This window comes from Camelina sativa, chromosome 5 (assembly GCF_000633955.1).
Source record: "Camelina sativa cultivar DH55 chromosome 5, Cs, whole genome shotgun sequence".
In the NCBI taxonomy this organism is placed as follows: Eukaryota; Viridiplantae; Streptophyta; class Magnoliopsida; order Brassicales; family Brassicaceae; genus Camelina; species Camelina sativa.
In genome coordinates this window covers 7,112,417-7,136,631 of record NC_025689.1, presented here as the reverse complement: position 1 = coordinate 7,136,631, position 24,215 = coordinate 7,112,417, and the positions used below count along the sequence as shown (strand labels likewise).

Sequence of the window (24,215 nt, the reverse complement as noted above, 5' to 3'; positions counted from 1 at the left end):
GAAAGTTGTGAGTAAATGATATTTTCGTAAAGTTTTTTTTTTCTTTCAATATTTTACTTGGAACGACGACAATAAAACTATTCCTCAAATTAAACACTTCCCGTAAATTAAGTTTGGCACTTACTAGGGCACTATGGAGGTCGAGTTATCGCACCAAATTACTCGGTACAAGATTCCTGGATCGGAATATATAAAATTATAGTTCTTGTTACTTGTGATTGCTTACTACAGTTTCATATCGCTTCCTTGGTAGCGCGCGGCTACGAAAACAGTGCGTGCATAGTGTATGATGTTGAATTATTGATACACATAAGCTGTTAAAAATAGAGTCATGAAAACGTATGAACTTTCATATTTTAATAGTTGAGTATATGCTTGCGAAAATTAATAATTTTTCTTAAAAACAATCATACTAGTTTCGTAGGGACAGCATTGTATTCAATGATACAGAAATTTGGGTGAAAGACAAGGCTAGCATTGGCCCTTTAATAAATAGGTCAAGACTCAAAAAGGCTACACACCACAATAATTGCCTAACTCCAGTTTCATTTATAATATTAATTTTTACGTTTTTATCATTGTCATATATTTATTCTGTTCTTTACTACTCCAAATTTTTAGAAAGAACAAAATATATTTTAGAATTATACATAAAAAAATTATGCATTTGTTATTGTAGTTATTTATGATGAATTTTAATCTTTAAGATAAATGAGTGAATATTATTGGTTTAGAGTTAAAAACAATTGTAAATAAAAAAAATAACACATTTTGTAACAACATTTAATATTTTTTCTTAATATGTGTAAAAAATCTAAAAAAAGTAGATTACCAAGAATCAGAAGCACTATAAAATGTCTTACTCCCTCTGTCCCTCAAAGATTGATGTTTGAAGTATTTCACACAAATTAAGAAATAATAATTATAACTACCGCGAAAGTGTAACCAAAACTGTTCTTATGGCCAAATCGGAAACGAAAGAATGGATTAAAACTATACAACCTAAGGAGTCAGCACACAACGCCGGTCACAACATACAACTTTGGAAGCCATCAACCTATCCGTTTATAAAATGCAATTTTGATGCAGGGTATAATGATCAGGTGAAACAGGGTACATGTGGATGGATTTTCAGGAATCATCAAGGAGAATCGTTGATGTGGGGTGCATCAAAAATATATACAGGATCAGCTTTGGAGGCTGAAACAAAAGGTCTCCTTATATCTTTGCAACAAGCTTGGATCAGAGATTATCATTCAATAATCTTTGAAGGAGACTGTGAAGTATTGATTAACATGGTACATAAACGACAGCCAAATGGTTCTTTACGAAATTTATTGAAAGATATTGACCTGTGGGCATCACGTTTGAACAATATTTCTTTTAACTTTGTCAAGAGAGAATGTAATAATGTGGCTTATGTATTGGCTAAGAATGGTTGTATTGACAATAATTTTTACGTTAATTCAGTAGTAAAACCAGTTTGGCTCTTAGAAGCTCTATGTAAAGACAATTGTTAAATTAATAAAGTTAATCTTTGTGGAAAAAAAAGAAATAATAATTATAAATTTTAAATACAATATTATTTTCCTACTAAAAAGTATTATTTATTTATAAACAAATGACTATTGAAATTTTTAAATTTTTTTAATGATCACTTCTTGAAGTTTATAAAAATTTAATATTAATTAACTAAAAGTGGTAAAACATCAATCTTTGTGGAATAAAAAAAAATCATAAAACATCAATCTTTGAAGGACACAGGGAGTATAATATTCATATTATGGATATATTAAAAATATAACAACTGATATTATTCATATAGGTGAGAATGGTTATGGAATTTGTATGATGATACTCCCTCTGTATCATTTCAAGTGATGTTTTAGAGTTTTTTTTTTTTTTTTTTTCATTTTAAGTGATATGTTGAAATTTTTATGAAATTAAATATGTGTAAGTGTTTTTTTTACCAATTATACATTGCAGTCTGTTTTTTTATCGGTTGAATTCATTTTATTTGGTGATGTTTTATGTAAAAGAGGTATACTAAATAAAAGTATAGTGATTTCTGAATTTGAGTAGAAAAACACTCAATATTACTTTAAATAGAACAGATGGTGTATATGTCTTACGTTTTAGTATAAGAACAACGGTTGTTCTGAGAAAACACAAAACATGCATATTATAGTGGGAAATGTAAAGGTCTATGTTAGTGACGCTTATATAATCACAAAAATTCATACATTTGGTAAGAAGTGAAAGTTAGATCGTTCTTGTTTGTGTTTATTTCGTAATAGATATAGAATTCTTAGACCACAAATTTTAGTTATAACACATAGAATGAAGCATGGAATCTGGTTCTATAGGGATTGAAGAGATAATATTGGGTCCCTAATAAAGCCGTATATATATGTGTGTGTATAACTACATATAAAAAATGAATATTCACTTCACTATCAGAATCATTGTTATACATAACCCTCATGTCAATCTTTTGTTGTGTTTCATTTTGTCGAGCACAACACTTCAAAATAATACTTAAATTCATAAAGCTATGAGATATTGAAAACTGAACTTTTTAAAATCATTAGAAGGAGAGAAGAGAACTCAATAAATAATAGTATATCTACTGAACAAAAGACAAATGATCTGATATTTCTAAAATTAACAGATTTCGTAGAATAAAAAATGTGTAGTAATCATAGCGTTTTTCATGCGTATACGTGAATAGTGCTATATATATCGAAGCAGTGAAATTACTTAATCCAGAGCCCATCCTAGAGTTCCTACGCAAAATGCCAAATTCCATATTTGAAACTCCTTAAAATTACTCCTTTAAAGCAGAATATAAAACATGGAACCAACTTTTTAGATATCTAATGTGCGATCCCGAGTCTAAGATTATTCTCATTCAGACTTAGGATTGGTTCTACTATATCTTAATTAAAGTGGGATAAATATAATCAGGATAAAGAAGAATCCATTTAGGAAGCAATATGGTTCGATATATCCCACGAGGAATATGGGGTTTTACCGAATTTATCTTTGAAGAGTAAAGCGGGTCTAGGCGTGATCTTGCCATCATCTCATAACAAAAAAAAAAATATATTATATATGAGTAGTTCCAAAGTTGTGTAACAAAAAAAAATATGTGATGGTGTTCTTTTATATAGAGGATAATAATTTAAAATAAGAAAACTAGAAAATGAAAACATGAATGGAGAATAGTAGGGATATGGGGCCTTGGCAATAACTTTCTTGAAGAGCTAGCAAGTTGTAAGCTTTTTTTATTCTTGTTCAATAATGAGATTCCAACTTTCACATTGCTACACCATAGTGTGGTATCCTACATGTCTCTCTTTATTTCTTTTGTTTTATCATTTTTTACTAAATTTACATTAAAATAGAATGCAATATCAATTACAATAAACATATGATCTTTTTTTTGTTTTTTTTTGATTATCCTTTTCTTCTATCTTTTCAGTTGATTGAGATTAAGGTTCATAGAAAACAACATGTGTCATGAGAAAGTGAGTAGCATGTACTAAAAAAAACAGACTATATACATATATAGATGAAACTAGAGTTGTATTCACATTGATGTAACTTGTGCTTCCAATATTCATAATCTGTAAAAAGTCAAACTTCTTTAAGTCAGTTCCTGAGAAAAGTTTACATGTCGTACGAATCATAAATTCTAATGTATTGTGCCAAAAAAAGAATTTTGCTTGGAAGTTTGCTCTGTCAAAAGAGAATTTTGCGCTTTACCTAAGACTTGGTTTTTTTTTTTTTTTTCCTTTGTATATACCGTTTATATTGACATGTTACATTATCATTATCGGATCTCTAGTCGTGTCTTTTAGGCGAAACAAGCAGTATACAGAAAAGATGTGTCCAATAAAAGTGTTAATATGTTCTGGACTTGCTCCAACACATTAGAAATAAATGATTTGGATGTCATATACCTCACATCTGACGAGAAAATATCAGATTTAAATTTTTCGATTTAAACATTTTAGACTTACCCTATCCCCCGAAAAGTCAGGTTGACAATTCAAAGATAAATTGTGCTGATACATTTTTATTGGGCTTTATTGGGCTATTCTGAAACTGAGCTTTTTTTGGGTTTAAACTCATTCATATGCGATATTCCCACGTTACTTGACAAAGAAGAAGTTTGAGTGAATAACCATAACTAGTAAAAGATTGCATGCATGCGTAACACTAAATTAAACACCGTGCATGCATAACAGCCATTAAATATGTCTTTGACATGAATTAATTGTATTCGGTTTCATGAAACTTTTAGAAACAAAAAAAAAAAGGTCCACCATCCAAAGTAGTATCTGACTCTCAAAAAAGGTTATAAACGTAGAATTTAACATAATAAAAATGTAATTTATGGTTAGGTTTAAAAAGAATGTTGTGTCTCAACCCCAAGGCTAGCTAGATGTGTACATATAGCATTGGTAGGAAAGAAGTACATTTTGCCGGCTAGCTATAGTGAAGGTAAACAAAAACCACATGTCTGAAAAGACAAATAACAACATATCAGCTTTACGCCTTTACCAAATATGAACATACACTATAGCAGTTTTGAAACAAGTAGTACTTCAACTTTGGAAGTACTTTTCTTCTAAAAATCTTCGCTCATAATTCCCACTAATTGTTCTTTGCAATCTACTACTACCTAATCTCTTATCACCACTTCACCAACCGTCATGTTAATCTAATCTAAGCCTATATGATGATGCATACAAGTTTTTTTCACTTCCAACTACTGTTTACGTATCTGGAAGCAGGTTACCCTAGGTGAGATCCACCAAATCATCATGAACAAAACATGTTTGATCATTTTCCTAGACATTGTGCTTAGTATTACAGTTATTGAACTCCCGATTTCAATAAGCTTTTCAGAAATTATGCAGATAACTAGCTAGCTTCATTTACTCAGCTACATCGAGATTATGAAACAAGTGTTCAATATGAAAATAGAAACATCTTGGAATAATAATAGAGAGAGAGGTGGAGAATCTAAAGCCCATGAAACAAAACTAATCCATGTACCAACCAATCTACACTGTGATCCTACAATGGTCTCAATGTGAGCCTAAGATGAGCCCATTTTGGACCCAAAAAGATTAACTACTAATTACTTATTTTTTACCATCGTCTGTAGTTCTATTTCTATCTTAATTTAGTTTACTTTTCCGATGCAAATACATTTTCCTATCCTCTTGAAAAGTTGGCACTTAGTATAATCTTTTTCATACATACACATAAAAAACACTTCATTTAGCCTTCAAAAAACGTGTTTCTTTTGTTGTCTCCTTTCTAAAAAGTCATTTTAGTTATAAAATTGTAAAGAGAGTCGAGGAAGGTGCACGGTAAAGGAAACATACACAAGCACACACTTAATAAAATTATGAAACTACGAATAGGTAACAGTTCTGACACGTGTAGGCATCATAATTGGTGGCTGCATATGTCTGCGGCGATTGCAGAACTGATTTAAAACACTCCACTTCTCAATGCGTTTATTACACGCGCTAACTGTTCTGGTTCTAGTAGCTATCAATATCTTTACGTGTCATTAGTTTATTGGATGTTTGGTGCTTGAAGGAGATAACGGTCGCGTGAGAGAGTGGATCACGTGACATTCGCAGTCACTACTCGCGTGATAACTGAAAAAAAAAAAAACAAAATAAAAATGGATACTTTAATTTTTTGTCTTTCTAGTGTGTAACGTCAAACCCACTCTTTAAAAATCAGAGCTTTTTGGTTTTTTTGCTTTCTCTCCAAGAGAGAGTCTTCAGTCTTTTGATTTTTTTTTCATGGAGAGAAATCATCAATTTCGTGTTGATTCGGGTTACTTAGAAGAACTGAGGTTTCGTTCTCATCTGTTCGGAACGTCCGTCGAAGGTTTCAACTCACTCAGCCGTAACCACCGTGATCATCCGTACGTTTCCGACTTCGTGGTGGATACACTCTCTGACCAGTTCTCTTCACTGTCTCTTCTCCCTTCTCCTAAACCCAGACGTGCTCCTACTATACCCTCGACTCTCCAGGTCCTTCCTTTTTTACACACTCTCTCTGTTTCACATTTTCACAAGTTACACCTCTGTTTCACATTTTCACATGTTACACCTCTGTTTCACATTTTCACAAGTTTTAGTTTTTCCTCTGTTTCATTCTGTTTCACAGTGTCGAAACTTTCATGATGTTGTTTTGGTGTGGCTTTTTTTTTCAGTCTTTAAGGCTTAATGGTCCAAAGGCTGATCAGAGATCGTACGGAGAAAGGTCCATGCTTGAATCGTTTTATGAACTTCATCTTTCAAGGATCCGCAAAAATGAGGTGATAATAAAAACGCAAACTTTGTCACTTTCTTTTTTTCTATCTGGCTCCATCGTTTTTTATTTTATTTTTGAGTGGTGGTGGTGGTTGCAGTCACAGCAAGAGAGAGCAAAGGTTTTACAGAGACAAGAGGCACGGTTGCACAGTAGAGGTTTGGTTCATCGAAACTGCAACGTTTTGAGGGAATCTGTAGGAACCGGCGTCTTCCACCCTCTTCACCGTCCAATTACTACTACTCAGACTTTTAACTCCCTCAAGAAGCCTAGTAAGCGACTTCATTTTTACTTTTCTTCTCTACGTGTTTCCATAACTAAGCTTTTCGTTTACTCACTTTTAGTTTGAAAATATCTTTGATTTCGAGTGGTTCTTTGCAATGTTTTTGGTTGGTACAAAACAAAAAAGGACAAAATCTCTGACCTTTTTTTTTTGGTTTTTTTTTTAACTTGAGCCAAAGCAGAACAAAGGAAACGGACTCAAAGTGAGAAGAATGAGTTATTGACCAAAGCAAGGAGAGGAGAAATGACTACTAAGGGTACAAGGCAGGAGGAGCAACAGAAGGATGAGTGTCATTATCATTTGCCTCCAGACATGGATTTCTCCAAGAACTGGACTTTCTGATGGGACAAGTTCGAGTAGCTTACTAATAATTAGGAGGTCTTTTGGGTTATTAATTAGGAGGTAAATAATAATCAGAACAAAGTTTTAAGATGACCAAGTAGAGAGACTAAGCGTGATTTCAAGGTCTTAATATCTTTTTTAGTTCTTTTGGGTCAATCAGTATGTGTTCAAATTCAGTATTGTACTTGATGGCCAAAAGTAGACAACTTTGATGATGTTTAAGTTTGCTTTCATTTATAAAATCGTACTGTTATTTACATTGCTTGCTTGCATCAAAACGTAGTGATATTTTGGTGTTGGGCTGATTCCAAAAATTCATTCTCAGTGAATATTGGGCCAAAGATTTGCCTATATCCACAAGATTTTGGAGTTTTTTGTTTTTAGTGTTTAAAATAATTTTCATGGACAATTTGATTCAATAACAATACACATTTTAAGAAACATTCAATATTGCTCTGCATTGTAGTAACGAATTGTTATAAGAACCAAAGAGCCAAATATTTGAATAGTTTTTTTTTTTTGTTATCATCAACCATCCAAGTGGCAAGTGCAACCTACGTATAAACATTTGTCGGTCTCATTATATATCGTTTGAGTGTAAATTTCAAATGCTGTTTTTGGACCCATCAATAATAATATCCGTATATCGAATGTTCTAATATTTTTAATGTTCAAAATTTAATATTTCCTAACTCCAAAGCATAATACAAACAAGATGTAAATTAAAAAGTACAGAGACAAAGACATTAGTCAAGAAAACAATCAATAGATAGTTGAAAATATATGGGTGGGTTAAAAAATAAGTATGAACTTTACTGTTCTGCACCGGAAAAAGATCAGAGCACCTTTCTTTGGGTAGGGTAATTTCGTCCTCATCCTGCAATGTGGATATGTAAACAAGAATTTCTTGCAATTATTAATCAATTGTTTGCTTAGCTGATGATACAGTCATGGGGGGAACCTTGCACGTATACCCTCTTAACAATAATGGTAGGGTAGATGAAGCCACACTAAAAGTTAAAATAGCATAAAGTCATAAACTTTAAGAATATCAATTTATGTCCACTCCTTCCTTTCCCTACATTTTTTCTATCAAAAGATAAAAGATACATTTCTTACATATATAGTTCGAGACTTCGAGTTAAAAGTTAAAAACACATTCATCCGTATACATTTACTTTTCTCCACATAACTTTTTGAATGCAAATTATCAAAACTAAAAATTCACATTTCTTACCTAGTAAAGACACTACATCTATATATCCATTTTTAAGTATTAATTGATTCATTATTTTCTAAAGCCTAAGCTAAGTGTAACTTAGAAATAAAAAAGGTGAACAAAGTCACAAAACTATACCACTTCTAAATTACCAATATAAATATTAATCATAGCTAGTTTCGCTCTCACTCTCTCCATCACACAAACATCTTTCCCATCCATCCAACGAAGCCTAGTGGCAAACCCGTAAATATATAATACCAATGACTAAAGATTGCGGAAGCCACGGCGGAGGCGGAGGAGGAGGAACCGGCAGTAGAATCTGTGGAACAATCATCGGCTTCATCATCATCGTCTTGATAACAATCTTCCTCGTTTGGGTAATCCTCCAACCAACAAAACCAAGATTCATACTCCAAGACGCTACCGTCTACGCTTTCAACCTCTCGCAGCCTAACCTCCTCACTTCAAACTTTCAAATCACAATATCTTCACGTAACCCAAACTCCAAAATCGGTGTCTACTACGACCGTCTTCACGTCTACGTTACTTACCGTAGCCAACAAATCACACTACGTACGGCCATACCTCCGACGTACCAAGGACATAAAGAAGACAACGTCTGGTCTCCTTTCGTATACGGTAACGCTGTCCCCATCGCTCCGTTCAACGCCTTGGCTCTAGGCGACGAGGAGAACAGAGGGTTAGTCTCGTTGATTATACGCGCCGACGGGCGCGTGAGGTGGAAGGTTGGAACTCTTATCACTGGTAAGTATCATCTCCATGTCCGTTGTCAGGCTTACATGAATCTTGCTGATAAAGCCGCCGGAATTCATGTCGGCGAAAACGCCGTTAAGTACACGATGGCCAGTAGGTGCAGTGTCAACGTTTAGTGGAAAAGGACACAACCTTGACGCTGTTGAAGTTTGCTTTTACTATTTTTCAAATTTCATTTACTTGGATAATGTTTTTGCTTCTATATCGTTTAATTCGTCTACCCCTTTTGTTTCTGTTTGATCTTCTCGTAAATTTATACTGTCAATGATACTATAGTTATATACAATGCTGTTGTTAGATTTTTAGAATCTGCCATTAGTCTATACTTTCATGTCACATATCATTTTTGGAATGTGTATTTTTGTTAGTGGACTTAGATCTAAAATATGCGATGTCAATTACAAAAGTAAAATGTGAGGAGGAGAATGATTGGAGGAGATAAGAATGGTTTCGACTTTTCCAATATCAGATTCGAAATAAATATATGAATTATATGGAGGGGACAATTAAAATCAGCTTTATAGATGTTCCATTTGTCTTTTTATAGTGTTTTAGATATAGGTTGTCATTTAATATGATCTTGGGAAGTCGGCAGGCACATTGTTAAAAAAAAAAGGATCACATGCGAATAGAAGAATTAGAATCCAGATTCACCCACGAAATATCACATACTAGTAACTTCGTTATATAGACAAAGTTCTTATTTAGTAATCGTTATGAAATACAGAAATAGAAAGGAGCTTGTTATATGATGGCATCTTCTATTAAAATCTTCCAATTTTTAAATTTTTTTTGGAGAAAACATGACATATCGTTTTTTCTACGTAAAATACAAAATCTAATAAATACATTTACGTGAAAAGAGGAAAATGTAAAATCTCTCGCCTCTACTTAAACTTTAAAATTTAATCTCTTTTTTGAAAGAATGAAAATAATAAAACTGACATAACTATGTTGACACAGGCGGCCATTTAAGGTTCTAGAAACTAGAAAAGTATAATTAGAAACCAACGTACGACGAGAGATACTCGTTATTGGAAATTTAGGGGCAACATCACAAGCCTACAATTGCATAATATTAATACTCTGGTCAAATATTTAACCAAATCCCGCGTAGCGTGACAATACCTTAATCTAATAAATTGACCAACGCATAAATGAAAAGTGTATATAAAGAGGACTTGCATCAACCTCTGATAGCAATATACCCATTCATTCCATCTCGATCGCCACAATATTACTTAAACATGGCTGAACAACCTCTCAACGGTGCCTTCTACGGTCCATCTGTCCCACCACCGGCTCCCAAAGGCTACTACCGACGTGGGCACGGTCGCGGCTGTGGCTGCTGTCTCCTCAGCTTCTTCGTCAAAGTCATCATATCCCTTATTGTTATCCTCGGTGTAGCCGCTCTCATCTTCTGGCTCATCGTCCGTCCTCGTGCCATCAAGTTCCACGTAACCGATGCGTCCCTTACCCGCTTTGACCACACTTCTCCGGACAATATATTAAGGTATAACCTAGCGCTCACTGTCCCTGTACGCAACCCTAACAAGAGGATCGGAGTCTACTACGACAGGATCGACGCTCATGCCTACTACGAGGGAAAGCGGTTTAGTTCCATCACGTTAACTCCTTTCTATCAAGGACACAAAAACACAACCGTTCTCACACCAACGTTCCAAGGCCAAAACCTTGTTATCTTTAACGCGGGACAGTCTCGGACTTTGAACATGGAGAGGGTCTCCGGTGTTTACAATATAGAGATCAAGTTCAGGCTTAGGGTTAGGTTTAAGCTTGGGGACTTGAAGTTTCGGAAGATTAAGCCTAAGGTTAATTGTGATGATCTAATGCTTCCTTTAAGTACCTCCAACGGAACTACAACTACAACCTCCTCCAGCGTTTTCCCGATTAAGTGCGACTTCGATTATTGAGTCTTAAGTTCTGTTCTAGTCCATCACATATACATTGGTTCGTTTTTTTTTTTTTCCCGCAACATTTTGACTTATCTTCAGTAGAGCCTACTGTATACATATGTTCAGCTTCCTTTGTTTATATTATTATATATACAAATAAAACATTATTTTACGTAATTGATATTTACTAGTCCGCATGCTGACCACAAAAATATATGGCGGTTTCAATTCGATAGTGTCATCTACTAATCACGCGAGTTATTGCAAACTCTTTGACGAGTCTTTAACATTTGTTTTCCCTGGTTTGGTTGTACCCTCTGTTTTGGATGTCTCTATCTTTTAAAGTTGATTCAATATGAAACAAGATAGTCACACGAAATTGTTATCCCAGTTCAATCCGTCGATGTGATCTACGTCTGGGTATATATATACTCTATCCACAAAATCGATATGAAATGGATATGGATCACTGTAGAAGAAGAAACAGGAAACCCTCTAAAGCCAATAAGAGTCTTTGAATTGTTCTCAGCCTTCTCTAAACCTCCGAATCAGTCAGAGTCTCTGACAATAAACTAGTTGAAGTTTAAACTAGACCTCACCCACATATATCCAACACCAGATTCTTCTTAACCAATTCGACATCAGGCATAACTTGAAACGTCGAATTCGATCCTTACTTAAAAACTAGGTAATACTCCGTGCTACAGCACGGGATAACACATGTTGTAATTAATTTATGTATATTTCAAATGCATAAAATGTTTTGGTTTATGTATGTTTTTATAATTTCGAAATTTAAAATAGTGTTAAGTAGTATATTTGGTTTACTTACATGGTAAATGTTAAAACATATTTAGATAAATATGTTCTTTAAACATCGTTAATCGTTTGCACGGTAACAGATATACAATGATTGTTTTGCAGTTTTTAAGTGATAGCGGTATGCTTAAAGGTGTTAAATCCAAATATTATATTTTAATTTGGTTTTAGTTTGGACTATTGCACGTATATAACCTACACATGACTATTTTAGAATGGCAAAGACATCTCGTCCTATCCCATCTTATCCTTTCCGTCCTATTTTATCTCGTCCTTACCGTACATTTTTTTATGTCTCATAACTGTTATCTTTTAAATAATTAACTATAAGACAATTTTTATTGTCCAAAAGTTCTGGGTAAGAACATAACTAAATTTTGTGCTTTTCTCACATTTTTTACATATAATTTATTTTCTTCTGCAATAGAAGATTTGTTCATAGTTTATAAATTAAAAAGCTACTTATTGATATTCAATTTTGCATAAATATATAGTAATACAATATAGTCAACCAATTGTAATTATTGAATTTTAGTGTTTTAAATACTTATTTTAGGATAACTACTATTTAGAAATACAAATATAAATTGAAATTTCTTTTTTTTTTTGTTTTTTAAAAATTAATTTTTTATAATATTTCTTAAACAACAAATGTAATCCATGAAATAGTTTATTTTCATGAATATATATTATTTTTATTTATGATTACAAAATATATTAGTTACCTAAGATATTTTTAAAGATATTTCTTGCATATCTTGTGTTTTAGAGAGTATTTACAAATAAGTTGATTTTAGATATATTTTATATATCCATTAAAATAAATTTGAATTGATTTTTTTATTAATTTCACATATCTTATATATTAATTAACTTTATATTATTAAGCCTATAATGAATACTTAACTATTTTAAAATACCTTTTAAAATAATTTAATTTTTATTTTAAATTATTTTCAAAATTAAACTGGATTTATTTATTTGTTCTTGAAACGGTGAGGAAAAATATGCACAAATATTAACTGTAATTTCTTTTTCTTGTTTTTTTTTGTTTTTTCCTTAAATATTTATAAAGAATCAGAAATTTATATTTGATTTATTATGTATTTAACCACTAGGTAATAACCCGTGATGTTGCACCGAATGAAATTTTTGTTTGAGTTATTACATTTGTAAATATATTTATTTAGTATAACATTTAAACTTATATTGGTTTGAATTTATCAAGTTTATGAAAGTTTAAAATAGTAATCGCTTCACCATAAATTTTAGATTGACATGATGGCGGATATGGATAGAATGTAAAGCAAATTAGTGATCGTTAGATTTTTATCAAAATTCTGAACTATCAAATCAGATAAAAATCACAAAAAAACTAAAACTACATGAACCGGATAATTTAAATAAAATTGTTAACCCGGTCAAACCCGTCCGCTAAGCCATCCCACAACAGGTTTAAATACTTTGAGCCACAAAATATCTTTGCATCCATCCCGCTTGAATATGTGAGATCCGCGTGTGTTACAAATGCATTTCAATAAATCATTTTTTCTAATATATAAAATATATTTAAAGCTTAAACTTAATTAATATTAATAAAGTTATGTGATAAAGTTTTTAAGAATAACACATTTGTTTTTTTTTCAAAAATACAATGGCATATAGTTGTAAATAATCAATCTAAATGAGGCTAAATAACTAAATGTGTCTCGAGCTCTCTAGCGGCGACACATCAGCTTTTTAAGAGTGTGCTTCTTTATTAATGTATAGGGGATTTTTTTTTCAAAAATACAATGGCATATAGTTGTAAATAATAAATCTAAATGAGGCTAAATAGCTAAATGTATTTCGAGCTCTCTGGCGGCGACATGTCAGCTTTTTTAAGAGTGTGCTTCTCTATTAATATATAAGGGATTTTTCTTATTTACTTCTGATGTATATGTTTTCCTTAATTAAATATTCTAACCGGTTAAGATTTAGGCAAGAGTAAATTATAGTTGATTTAATACATAATAAATATATTTGCAGAGATAATCGGGTCTACTAATCGGGTATTAAATGATCCGCGTATCCAGATTATTTTTAAAAGGTTAGAGAATTTTGTTTCAATGATATACTAATGTGTGAATAATTATTGATTAATAATATTTTTATTAAAAAACTACCAAAAAGTCATGGTCCAAAAGTTAGTCCATGAGTACTTCTGCTTTAACAGTATATATGATTACTAATCATTTTAATAAAATATTTATAAATTAAACTTAGACATAACAGTATATACATATCTGTGAATATCAAGTATAACCATATTCGAATTTCTCTTTGATTCTTGAGCAGTCAATTAACCATAGTTGTTATGGTAATCATTTTTTTGGATTGTTGATCCTTAAAAGTTTTAACAGGTCGTAGAGGCTAACGAAGATAATAGCCTGTGTACTACGTAGTCTTTAACGGGCCTATAGGCACCATGGTGTACTATTGTCATTGAAAATTTAGTTACAGGGTATGAAAGCAAAAGATTCTACAGATTTTCTGACTAAATAAGAAGTAAACTGATCTGATACAAAAAGATTCTACAGATTTGGTGACTAATAGGAAGTAAGCTTATCTGATACGCATAGTGACCGATTCTTCAATCGAAGATATGTTTAGCTATTCATTTATTTAATTAAAGCATCATAACAAGGCATTTAACGGAATCGAATCCTGGATTCTTGTGAGACACTTGTCCGATTACGTACCTTGTGATCAGAGTCAAATTGCAATATTAGGGAGTGTATTCAAATTGACATTTTAGGTGATTTGTATAAAAGTTACAAATCTTTTGTTATTCAATCATAGATTTTAAAAAATCTCTTGAAATCCACTGTTATTGAAATGATGATTTAAAAATTTACTTTTAAATCCATTGTTATTCAAAACAGTTTGTGGATTTGAATTTTAATAAGTTTCAGGAATTCTGGAGGATTTGGGAGGATTTGTTTAGTTAAAAATACAGAAATCCAAATCTCATGGTTTTATGTGAGATTTGAAAGAATTTTACCATAAATCATATCAACTTCCCTAAAATCTATCAAAATTCCAAATTTCCTAAATCCCATAGAATACTCCAAAATCATTGTTTCTATAAATTAATAATGTTTGGACCATGACATTTTATTAATTTATAGTAATATTAATTTATCTTAAATTAATAATTATTATTTTATAGTGTAAATTATAATTATTAATTTATAGATATATATATTTTAATTAAAAAAAATTAAAATTATGAAATGAGATAATTTTAGCAAAATAAGATTAGACTCTTTTTTTTGGTAGGCAATAAGATTAGACTTTTGGATGTTATCAATTTAGAATTTGTAATATTTATAAAACATTATTGATAATTAATTACAAATACTCTATAAAACTATCAAAATAAAAATAATGCATATGTAGAAATAGAAAACTTTTAAAATACTTAGCTATTTTTATGACATGTGATAGAGTATTTTCTATCATTATAGTTTTAAAATACAACAACATAACAATTATTTTATAGATATGACTTCTAGGAGAAAATTCAAAACTTTAAAGCATAGATATATCAACATATATATATATATATATACAAATTTACATAATTATTAAATTACGATATTATTGAGACCATATTTTACATGAAGATTTCAAAAATTATTATCTTCTTATTTTATTAAATTTTGTTATTTTTTACATTGACCCGACTTCGGACCAGCAAAATTTATTAATTGATAGTATTTATTAATTTATAGAGAATTAATTTATGGAAGTTTTACAGTATTTATAAGAGAATGTTATATCAATTTTAAGTCATAAGTATAAAATTCAGCGAGTTATTTTCTAACAAATAATAGATCATCTACGTCATTCGTAATTTTATGCATATAACATTACACTTTTAATATAATATTCTAATTTTTAAAAAATTACGTGTTAAAATGTATTTAATATATATATATATATGTAGTTTCTTTTTTAATATTTTCCCATGATAAGTTTAGTAGTAATAATGACAATTGATTTATCATAATTATAAGAATATATAGTTTGTAACTAAAAGGGTTTGGTAGATAAAATAGCAGATTTTAAGAAATTAAAATTAAAAATGATGAGAAAAGAAATATGGGTTGGACATGTATGCAAAAATGACTCTGATTCATATTCTTTTATCTTAAAGGTTTAATACACATTCTAAACTATGTTGTTAAGGAAAAAAAGCTGTCACAATCTGCGGGATCCAATTATAAGATAAATTAACGCATTTTTTTAAATGTATACAAATATATATAAGTCAGATATAGCCAGCCTTACCTGGATCCTTAACCAAATCTGTATACTTCTTCTTTACATAGATATCTATCTTCTTCTTTTTTTTTTGTGCAAAACATAGATATATATCTATAAATAAAAAGTTTAGAAAGTGACAGAACCCAAAAAAAAAAAAAAAGGTTTGAAAACGACAGAAAGAGACAGAAGGAGAGAGATAATGGAAGAGACAAAATCAAGATTCAGGAGGATCTGTGTCTTCTGCGGAAGCAGTTCCGGCAACAAAACTACTTATCACGACGCTGCTCTCCAACTCGCCCACCAACTGGTTTCTCTCTATTTCCACACTTTTATTTACATCAGTCGTCACTTTACGCTTATTCAAATAACTAATTAAGAATTCTATTACGATAAACAGATTTTGGTTTTTTTACTAGTATTAAGTTATATGCCAAGTATATTTTTCCAATACATTTAACCATTAGCTAAAAATAACTTAAGAGATATACAACTATAGATGAATCATCAAGCTATGTGAGACATATGTGTATTATTTAAGTGCTCGATGTATAATGGATAATTAATTATCATATATCACTGTAGTTTAATCTTTACATTTAAGGTTGAAATTCACATCCTCAATTAACAAAATCCCACCATGCTTCGTGTTGTGAATTAAAAAAACCTAATGATACTTATAACTAGTAAATTTATACATATAGAATAAAATGTACTTGTTTAAAACACTAATAAAACACACATATTGTGAAAGGTGGAGAGGAACATCGATTTGGTGTATGGAGGAGGAAGCGTGGGGCTAATGGGTCTCATTTCTCAGGCTGTTCATGATGGTGGTCGTCATGTTCTTGGGTATCTTATCTCTCTCTCTCTCTATACATTTTTAATATTAAAAGGTTATTAAACAATATAAAATTAGAAGTGTCAATTTGGCTATACGTTCAAGGCGACACTGCATCATTCTTTTTTGTTTTTCCCATGTTCTTGTCCTGCCTTTCAGATGGGTAACATTATCATAAATAGCAATTCGATTGCTCCGAGATATATGTATACTTATAAAGTAATATGATAACAAACAAAAAATGCTCTGGATTCGCTTTTGTATATTATTATATATGTAGACAAAATCTATGGCCAAGGAGTGAAAAGGCAGCTGTATGTCTTTAGTTCTACTTAAACATATACTAATAATTGAAGTTTAATGTTTCAAAGAAATTTGAACCTTAAACCGAAACAAAATAAAGAAAGGATAAAAAAAACTTTGACCATTACAAAGAAAGGTGACTAAACGAAATTAATGATTTAAGATATATGTGAGTGATAATTATTTACATTAGATGTTGATATTATGCGCAGGATCATTCCGAAGTCTCTAGCACCAAGAGAGGTAAATTATAAATCTACTCTACATTTTTTTTTAAATGTATATATACAGCCGTCTTCATACATTAAAAGTTATCTACTCTACTATATTCTGTGTCGTCAAAAATGATGAGTTTTAGTAAAATATATGTGAATCAAAACATAATTATATATATATATATATATATATGATGGATATGTGATAAAATGATGTTGTGTTTAGATAACCGGTGGATCAATCGGAGAAGTTATAACAGTATCGACTATGCACCAAAGGAAGGCTGAAATGGGTCGCCAAGCGGATGCCTTCATCGCACTTCCTGGTTTGATTTTTTCTTTCTTTATACTCTTTTTCAATTTATGTATTTAAAAATTAAAAGATGTCTATTAGTCTATATATCTATGATCATGAAGATTGATAAATTAGTGTATGTGGTGTTATTTGACAAACAATAAACAGGTGGATATGGGACATTTGAAGAGCTGTTGGAAGTCATCACCTGGTCTCAGCTTGGAATCCACACTAAACCGGTAATTAAATTAAATTCGTGTAGATTTGAATACATTACTTTGAGTTTTCGGCCGGTAATTACGGTTATCCGACAAAACATAGTTAAAGAAACTAGAGATGGAGTATGTTTTTATCGGCTATATGTGTCATGCATGTGTCGATACAGAATCTACGCATGTGGGTTGAAGTATATACACATTATAACGTACGTCAATAATAAATTCATAATTAAAGAGTACTCCAAAATCATATCGTACGTACGTACTAATCCGAATGCTAGCTTATAAAAATTGATTAAAACATGTAAGCATACTCATAAATGAAGACCCTTGTATTTGTACATAATGTGAGGTAAAAAAAAAATGTAGGTGGGACTATTGAACGTGGATGGATTCTACGATTCACTATTGACGTTTATAGATAAGGCAGTGGACGAAGGCTTTGTCTCCTCCACCGCCCGTCGCATCATCGTCTCGGCTCCGAACGCTCCTCAATTACTTCAACTTCTTGAGGTTTACTTTACGTCTTTCACTAAATTTTTATTGTTTATATATAAAGTAAATGCGGGAAAATTGCGAACAGAAGATAAATAAATTAACTGAAATTGCAGGAGTATGTTCCAAAGCACGACGATTTCGTGTCCAAAATGGTGTGGGACGATAATACTGACGCTTTCACTTCAGAAGGCGACTTCTCTTAGATTGTTCATTTGTATTTTAGTCTACTGTTATTTTTTTAACCCTCGTGTTTCTTCTTGGTGATTATTCAAAAACTTGATTTGTGTATTGATCTATTTTTATGTCTACTATTCATGGAGACCTATAATATAACACATACACACAAGTCTTTATAAAGTAACAGTGTAGTTTTTTTTGGACAATTTCGTTCAACGTTATTGGATGCAAGACTGGTTCTAAGGGGGTGTTATTGGATTGTGGTTTTTAAAGGAGTTTGATGTATTTAAGAATCAGGTGTTATTCAATTGGGTATTTTTAAAAATCCATTAAAATCTAGTGTTATTCAATATCTACTGGATTTTGTGTGATTTTGGATTTCAACGTACTTTGCTTCTAAAATATGAACAAACACAATACCACACTTTTCTCAATCATTTCATTTTCTTCTCCTCTCTTTAGATGGATCTCTAGCCTTTGACATATTATTGTTTGATTTTTTTTCTCAATCCTTTTATATAATCACACTTATTCATCAGATATGTATTATTTTTGAGAATTTTTTTTTTGTGTTCTTTAACTTTTTTTTCTGGGTTCATGATCTATAACTTTTTTTTTTGGTTTATGATATAATCACACTTTTTTTTTCTGGGTTCAATCTCTGTTTCTTCCTCCTCAAACCCTTTGTATATAATCACACTTATTCATCAGATCTGTGTTTTTTTGTATTCTTTAATTTTTTTTTTCTGGGTTCATGACATCTGGGTTCTTTAATTACACCAAAAATCTGGATTGAAAACAAATACAGTTTAATTCAAGTTTTCTATGACATGTGTAAGTCTGGGTGTTATTAATTTAATATAATTTTGGTGTATAACACAGTTTATGGATATATATATATTTTTTTCTAACAATAACTTTTTAAAAAATCCATAACAATCACCAAAAATACATTATCGATGACTTTCAAATCCACCTTCTATGCATTATAAAGTCCACACAAATGCATTAGACTTTTAAATCCACTAATGTCCTGGGTTAATTAAAATCTATTAAAATCCTCAATCCAATAACACCCCCTAAATCCTTGAACAATTGACGAATTTTCATATATGTTTTCAAAATCGACTTTCACTACAAAAAAAATAATATGTATTGTATCACTTAAATTGCATCACACAAGTAAATGATGTATTTTTAAATTGTATATTTACAAAATTACAAGTAAAGCAAATGTATATGATGTACCATCAATTTAATATAAGTGATGTTATAATTATGTAATTTAACATCATTTATTTAAAATTGATTTACTTTTTTCAGATTATATGTTTTTTTAAAAATGATATATATTATAAATTTACATCATTTAGATAATTGATGTATTTATTTATTTTTGGTAAAATCACTTTTTTAAATGATTTAAAATTTACATCAATAAAAACTGATGTTAAAATAATTATATTAAAAGAAGTAATATACAAATTTTTTCTCTTAATTTTGTGAGCTAATTATTTTTTTTTATTTTGTGCGCGATTATCTCTTAGTAGTTTACAACTAACTCTTACACACGTATGTAAACTATGCCAAGCACCTTTATCTCTTTAGTATCACTATGCCAAGCACCTTTGTCTCTCTATTCTCTAGAAATCTAAAAACGGAAGAGTAAAACTGGCCAAGTATTCTCATGTAAACACATAACAAACCCATCTTCAGAGCTGCAAAGCACCAAGTGTCCTATCCTATCCTATAATATCATATGGAAGAGAAGCTCATGACTTACATACATCATGATTTCAAGGATAGAGCCTACACCTTAGTGTTTTGCATAAAACCCTATTTAGACTATATGATTTCTTCATCTTCTTCGTAACAACCTTTTCTTGAATTCTCATTTGTATAATCTAAATAGGGTTTTATGCAAAACACTAAGAGAGCCAAAAATTCGTCGTCGCTCTTTATAGCATCATGCGGGAAAAGCAAGTTTTGAAGTTTTATGAAAAAAGAACGAGTGATCTAATTAATACATGTAGATGTATATGAGATTAAGGGGAAAATTTGGCCCCGACGGTGTTCATGACGACGACTCACGAGGAAGACAAAAAAATAATAATAATAATAATAATAATTTGTTGTTTTCAACTACTGGGGAATCGAACCATAGGGCGTTCTCTGGAATAGACATATACTATGCCACCAGACCACATGTTTGTAGTTTTCTTCACAATGTTCCCTTAAAATTCTTTAGAGCTTCGAGCATATTTTGTTCTGTTGAATAAATAAATAGCTATATATGGTCGATAAAAAATAAAAAATACATCTTTTGTAGATGATTTACATAATAGCTTTATGGAATAATCTGGAATAATATAGAATTAAATTGTGTATTGTAATTTTAGAAAGAAAAAAAATAAATGAAATAAATAATCTAAGAATATATAAAATTATGACTAGAATCTTTTAGGTGGTTATTGGTTAATTCGATTTTATACTCAATTATGGAGGGAGGATCTTGATTGGACTGTAATTTTTGTTGATTATTTACAAAATAATGGAACCGTGTATTTTTCTTTTGTTTTTAATATCAAATATGCAACGAGAATTTTGATAAAGGGTAATTTTTTTTTACCCTTTCCACTTTAAATTGATGGTGCTCATGTGTAAGATTCAATAGGGTATGATGTATTGTTCGGCTCTTAAGTAATTTCTAAATTGCAAAACATATAATGATATAAACAAACAAACAAACAATATATTAATACACAAACCAAGTTAAAAAGATGTAGCGTTTAGACGGCCCAGTGGGCTTTTATAAAAAGAAGGAAACCAGAAGAGAGAGAGAGCTTCATCGAATCGAAATTTGATTTGGAATAAACCGGTTAAAATTTTGATATAAACCGGATCGGTTAAGGATATGCTATCCCCTTTCTCTCATTTCTCACCAAAAATCCCAATCTTCAAAAATCTCACACTCTGTTCCACTCTTATCCTTTCATCGTCATCATCATCATCTCACAGAGCGAGCCAGAGAGAGAGCTTCATCTTCATCTTCATCGAATCATCCATGTAGTAGTGGTGTGAGATGTCTCTTGAACAATGCAACAAGAAGCTCTCTCTTTCTTCTCTTCCTCTTTCCCTTCCCTTCACCGCAGTTTCCCCACTCTTTCTCGCCTCCGCTTCCACCATTTTCCCGCACTTTCCTTCAAACCAAACACTTCTTCTTCTTCATCTTCATCACTCTTCAAATCCCCAGATTTCACCAATTTCACAACAACAACAACAACAACAACCACCGAAACCCTAGAATCCTCAATCCACGAGAAACTCATTTACCTCGATTCACTCGGAATCGATTTCTTAACCCTAATAAACCGTCACCCTCCTCTCCTCTCCACCGCTCTCTCCGCCGTTAAATCCGTCGTCGATTACATGACCACTCCACCAATCAACTTCACCTTACAAGATTTTCGCCGACTCGTCTCCATGTGCCCTGAGCTTCTCACTTCGCCGTTAAACTCACACACAATCCCAGTCATCACTTTCCTCCTCCGCGAAGTCGGCGTCGACTCAATCTTTGACCTCCGTCAAGCTTTACGCCGTCGTCCTCGTCTCCTCGCTTGTAGCGTCGATCACCAGCTCAGACCAACGCTTTACTTTCTCCAGAGAATCGGAATCTTAGATCCGCATAAACACACGTATCTGCTCTCCTGTAGCGTTGAGAACAAACTCGTACCACGGATCGATTACTTCGAGAAGCTAGGATTCTCTCGGCGTAGCGCCGCCGCGATGTTTAAGAGATTCCCGCAGCTGTTTAATTACAGTATCGCTGAGAACTATGAGCCGAAGTTGAAGTATTTGATGGTGGAGATGGGGAGAGATGTGAGAGAGATACTTGAGTTTCCTCAGTATTTCTCGTTTAGTTTGGAGAACCGGATTAAACCGAGGCATCAGGCTTGTGCGGCGAAAGGAGTGAGGTTCCCATTGCCGGTGATGTTGAAGACGAATGAAGCTGGGTTTCGGGACACATTGGAGGTATGTTGTGATTCTTCTCCGCCATTGAAGACCTCTCGCCTTGTTACTGTACAAAAGAGTCTTGATTTATAGAGTTTTGTGCCTAGGGTAAGTGAGGGAGAGTTGTTTCTTGCTTTTGTTTCTGTATATGGGTTTGGAGATTTGGTGTGAATTCATGTGGGTTTGCTTTTGTTTTTAGGTACATTTTTTTGTATTGAATGATTCTGAAGAACTCAAAAGAATGAAGAAACCGGTCTCTCTGCCTACGTTTTGAGATACGAGAGAGAGAGAGATGGTAAGATTATATCTTTGATAAGTATGTAGATTCTTGGTAAGATTATACGTATTGTTGTGATCGAGAGTGATCAAGTGTATGTAAGATCAGAAACCTTGTTAGAGTTCCGATCAATTGGGGTTATGAGTTAGTAATGATTGGTCTTTAACAGGTCAATTGGGGTTGAATCTTTGATGATCGAGAGCTTTTTAGTCTTTATGGTTTCCTGAAACTTGCCATTGGTCCTATGATCAGATTCTCTGTTTTAGATGTTTTTGTTTCGGGGTTCCCCTTTAAATTACGTTTGTGAGTCGTGACAAACAACTCAAAACCGAAATGTACCAACGATACCTCACACGTTTGACTCTCCTATAAGCAATGCTTTTACTACATCCAACCAACCCTGAACGCCAACCTGGAGACTTCTTCCACCGTAACCAAAGTTAATGTCGGGTTTAGTAAAATCATTTATGCAAATCGGTTTGTCTGTAAATCGATTTTGATAGCAACTCTCGTCTCAAATGGGCTGTAACTTGATAACAACATTACATTTTCTCATCTCAAACGGGCTTTGAACTTACGCTCGTAAAAACATAACACTACAACACTGTCTCTAGGTGAAATTGTGATCAAACGGTTAGAGATGAAGGCTTTTCTTGTGACCACCTTACGCTGGAGGACAAGAAAAAAGCGGTACAAAAACTTTGCCACTTTAGGTCTTACCATTTTCTTTTTTACTTTTTCTAACTCTTACCATTTTTTTGTTGTCGTCAAAACATTTTCACCCGTTTAGTCATTACCCAAGAGTGACTTATCTACACTTTTTTTTTTCAATATAATTCAGTTCGCACTGTCATACAACAACAACCACAAATGAGTACAAAAGGATAAAAATAAATTTCAAAACTAGTAGGTTGTTTTGTATTATTAATATCAAAACGGAAACAGCAGCACATGTACTACATAAACAAAACAAAAAAAAAAAATCACAATCAATATTTGCAGATATCTGTTTACCGACTACACATTGAAAAATAAATCAATCAGAGATTCAAAATACAAGTTCGATCTAGATCACACTCTTAAAACAACAAACACACACACACACACAACATAGAAAAAATCTCAATATTCCCGTTAGAAAAAGGAACAAAAAAGTAATAAACGTAAAGTAAGTAGGGTCAATCTAAAATCAAATACAAAACTCCGGGGCACAAATAAAAATATTAAATGTTTTGTTTTCATTTATGGATTTTTATTAATTAATTGGGTGAAGGCTTTCTTTCCCTTCCCTCCACATCTATCCCAACATAAAATTCCCTCCTTCCCTCGTTTTCTGCTCTCTCTCTTTTCTTTTTTTTTTTTTTTTTT

The 24,215-nt window shown here is 31.9% G+C and overlaps 5 protein-coding genes across 7 annotated transcripts; all 5 read left to right on the top strand.

Moving 5' to 3' along the window:
• Positions 5,771–7,195, top strand: LOC104785935. The gene is made up of 4 exons (XM_010511229.2): positions 5,771–6,068; positions 6,251–6,355; positions 6,449–6,620; positions 6,813–7,195. The coding sequence occupies exons 1-4, from the start codon at positions 5,835–5,837 to the stop codon at positions 6,971–6,973; spliced, it is 672 nt and encodes a 223-aa protein (XP_010509531.1). The 5' UTR covers positions 5,771–5,834; the 3' UTR covers positions 6,974–7,195.
• Positions 8,338–9,292, top strand: LOC104785934 (NDR1/HIN1-like protein 12). The gene has a single exon (XM_010511227.2). The coding sequence runs from the start codon at positions 8,456–8,458 to the stop codon at positions 9,083–9,085; it is 630 nt and encodes a 209-aa protein (XP_010509529.1). The 5' UTR covers positions 8,338–8,455; the 3' UTR covers positions 9,086–9,292.
• Positions 10,167–11,066, top strand: LOC104785933 (protein YLS9-like). Its single transcript, XM_010511226.2, has one exon. The coding sequence runs from the start codon at positions 10,217–10,219 to the stop codon at positions 10,901–10,903; it is 687 nt and encodes a 228-aa protein (XP_010509528.1). The 5' UTR covers positions 10,167–10,216; the 3' UTR covers positions 10,904–11,066.
• On the top strand, positions 16,208–18,662 carry LOC104785932 (cytokinin riboside 5'-monophosphate phosphoribohydrolase LOG2-like). The gene is made up of 7 exons (XM_010511225.2): positions 16,208–16,322; positions 16,767–16,864; positions 17,369–17,399; positions 17,598–17,697; positions 17,835–17,905; positions 18,254–18,397; positions 18,496–18,662. The coding sequence occupies exons 1-7, from the start codon at positions 16,215–16,217 to the stop codon at positions 18,583–18,585; spliced, it is 642 nt and encodes a 213-aa protein (XP_010509527.1). The 5' UTR covers positions 16,208–16,214; the 3' UTR covers positions 18,586–18,662.
• Positions 21,497–23,118, top strand: LOC104785931 (transcription termination factor MTEF1, chloroplastic). Of its 3 annotated transcripts, XM_010511223.2 has the most exons (3): positions 21,498–22,591; positions 22,770–22,865; positions 23,017–23,118. In XM_010511223.2, exons 1-2 carry the CDS (start codon positions 21,656–21,658, stop codon positions 22,842–22,844), a joined length of 1,011 nt encoding a protein of 336 aa, XP_010509525.1. In that variant the 5' UTR covers positions 21,498–21,655; the 3' UTR covers positions 22,845–22,865; positions 23,017–23,118. The 3 variants fall into 3 exon arrangements, with proteins under 3 accessions (XP_010509526.1, XP_010509525.1, XP_010509524.1); XM_010511224.2 differs by having other exon boundaries at positions 21,497–22,678; positions 22,770–23,114; XM_010511222.2 differs by having other exon boundaries at positions 22,770–23,114.

What these genes read in the sequence shown, in the direction of transcription:
- LOC104785935 (XM_010511229.2), top strand. Translation starts at nt 5,835, where the DNA reads ATGGAGAGAAATCATCAATTTCGTGTTGATTCGGGTTACTTAGAAGAA. An exon ending in CAAGGATCCGCAAAAATGAG is followed by an intron (nt 6,356 to 6,448) that starts GTGATAATAAAA and finishes TGGTGGTTGCAG; the next exon opens with TCACAGCAAGAGAGAGCAAA. An exon ending in TAACTCCCTCAAGAAGCCTA is followed by an intron (nt 6,621 to 6,812) that starts GTAAGCGACTTC and finishes GAGCCAAAGCAG; the next exon opens with AACAAAGGAAACGGACTCAA.
- LOC104785934 (XM_010511227.2), top strand. Translation starts at nt 8,456, where the DNA reads ATGACTAAAGATTGCGGAAGCCACGGCGGAGGCGGAGGAGGAGGAACC.
- LOC104785933 (XM_010511226.2), top strand. Translation starts at nt 10,217, where the DNA reads ATGGCTGAACAACCTCTCAACGGTGCCTTCTACGGTCCATCTGTCCCA.
- LOC104785932 (XM_010511225.2), top strand. Translation starts at nt 16,215, where the DNA reads ATGGAAGAGACAAAATCAAGATTCAGGAGGATCTGTGTCTTCTGCGGA. An exon ending in TCCAACTCGCCCACCAACTG is followed by an intron (nt 16,323 to 16,766) that starts GTTTCTCTCTAT and finishes ATATTGTGAAAG; the next exon opens with GTGGAGAGGAACATCGATTT. An exon ending in TGCCTTCATCGCACTTCCTG is followed by an intron (nt 17,698 to 17,834) that starts GTTTGATTTTTT and finishes AACAATAAACAG; the next exon opens with GTGGATATGGGACATTTGAA.
- LOC104785931 (XM_010511223.2), top strand. Translation starts at nt 21,656, where the DNA reads ATGCAACAAGAAGCTCTCTCTTTCTTCTCTTCCTCTTTCCCTTCCCTT. An exon ending in GGTTTCGGGACACATTGGAG is followed by an intron (nt 22,592 to 22,769) that starts GTATGTTGTGAT and finishes TTTTGTTTTTAG; the next exon opens with GTACATTTTTTTGTATTGAA.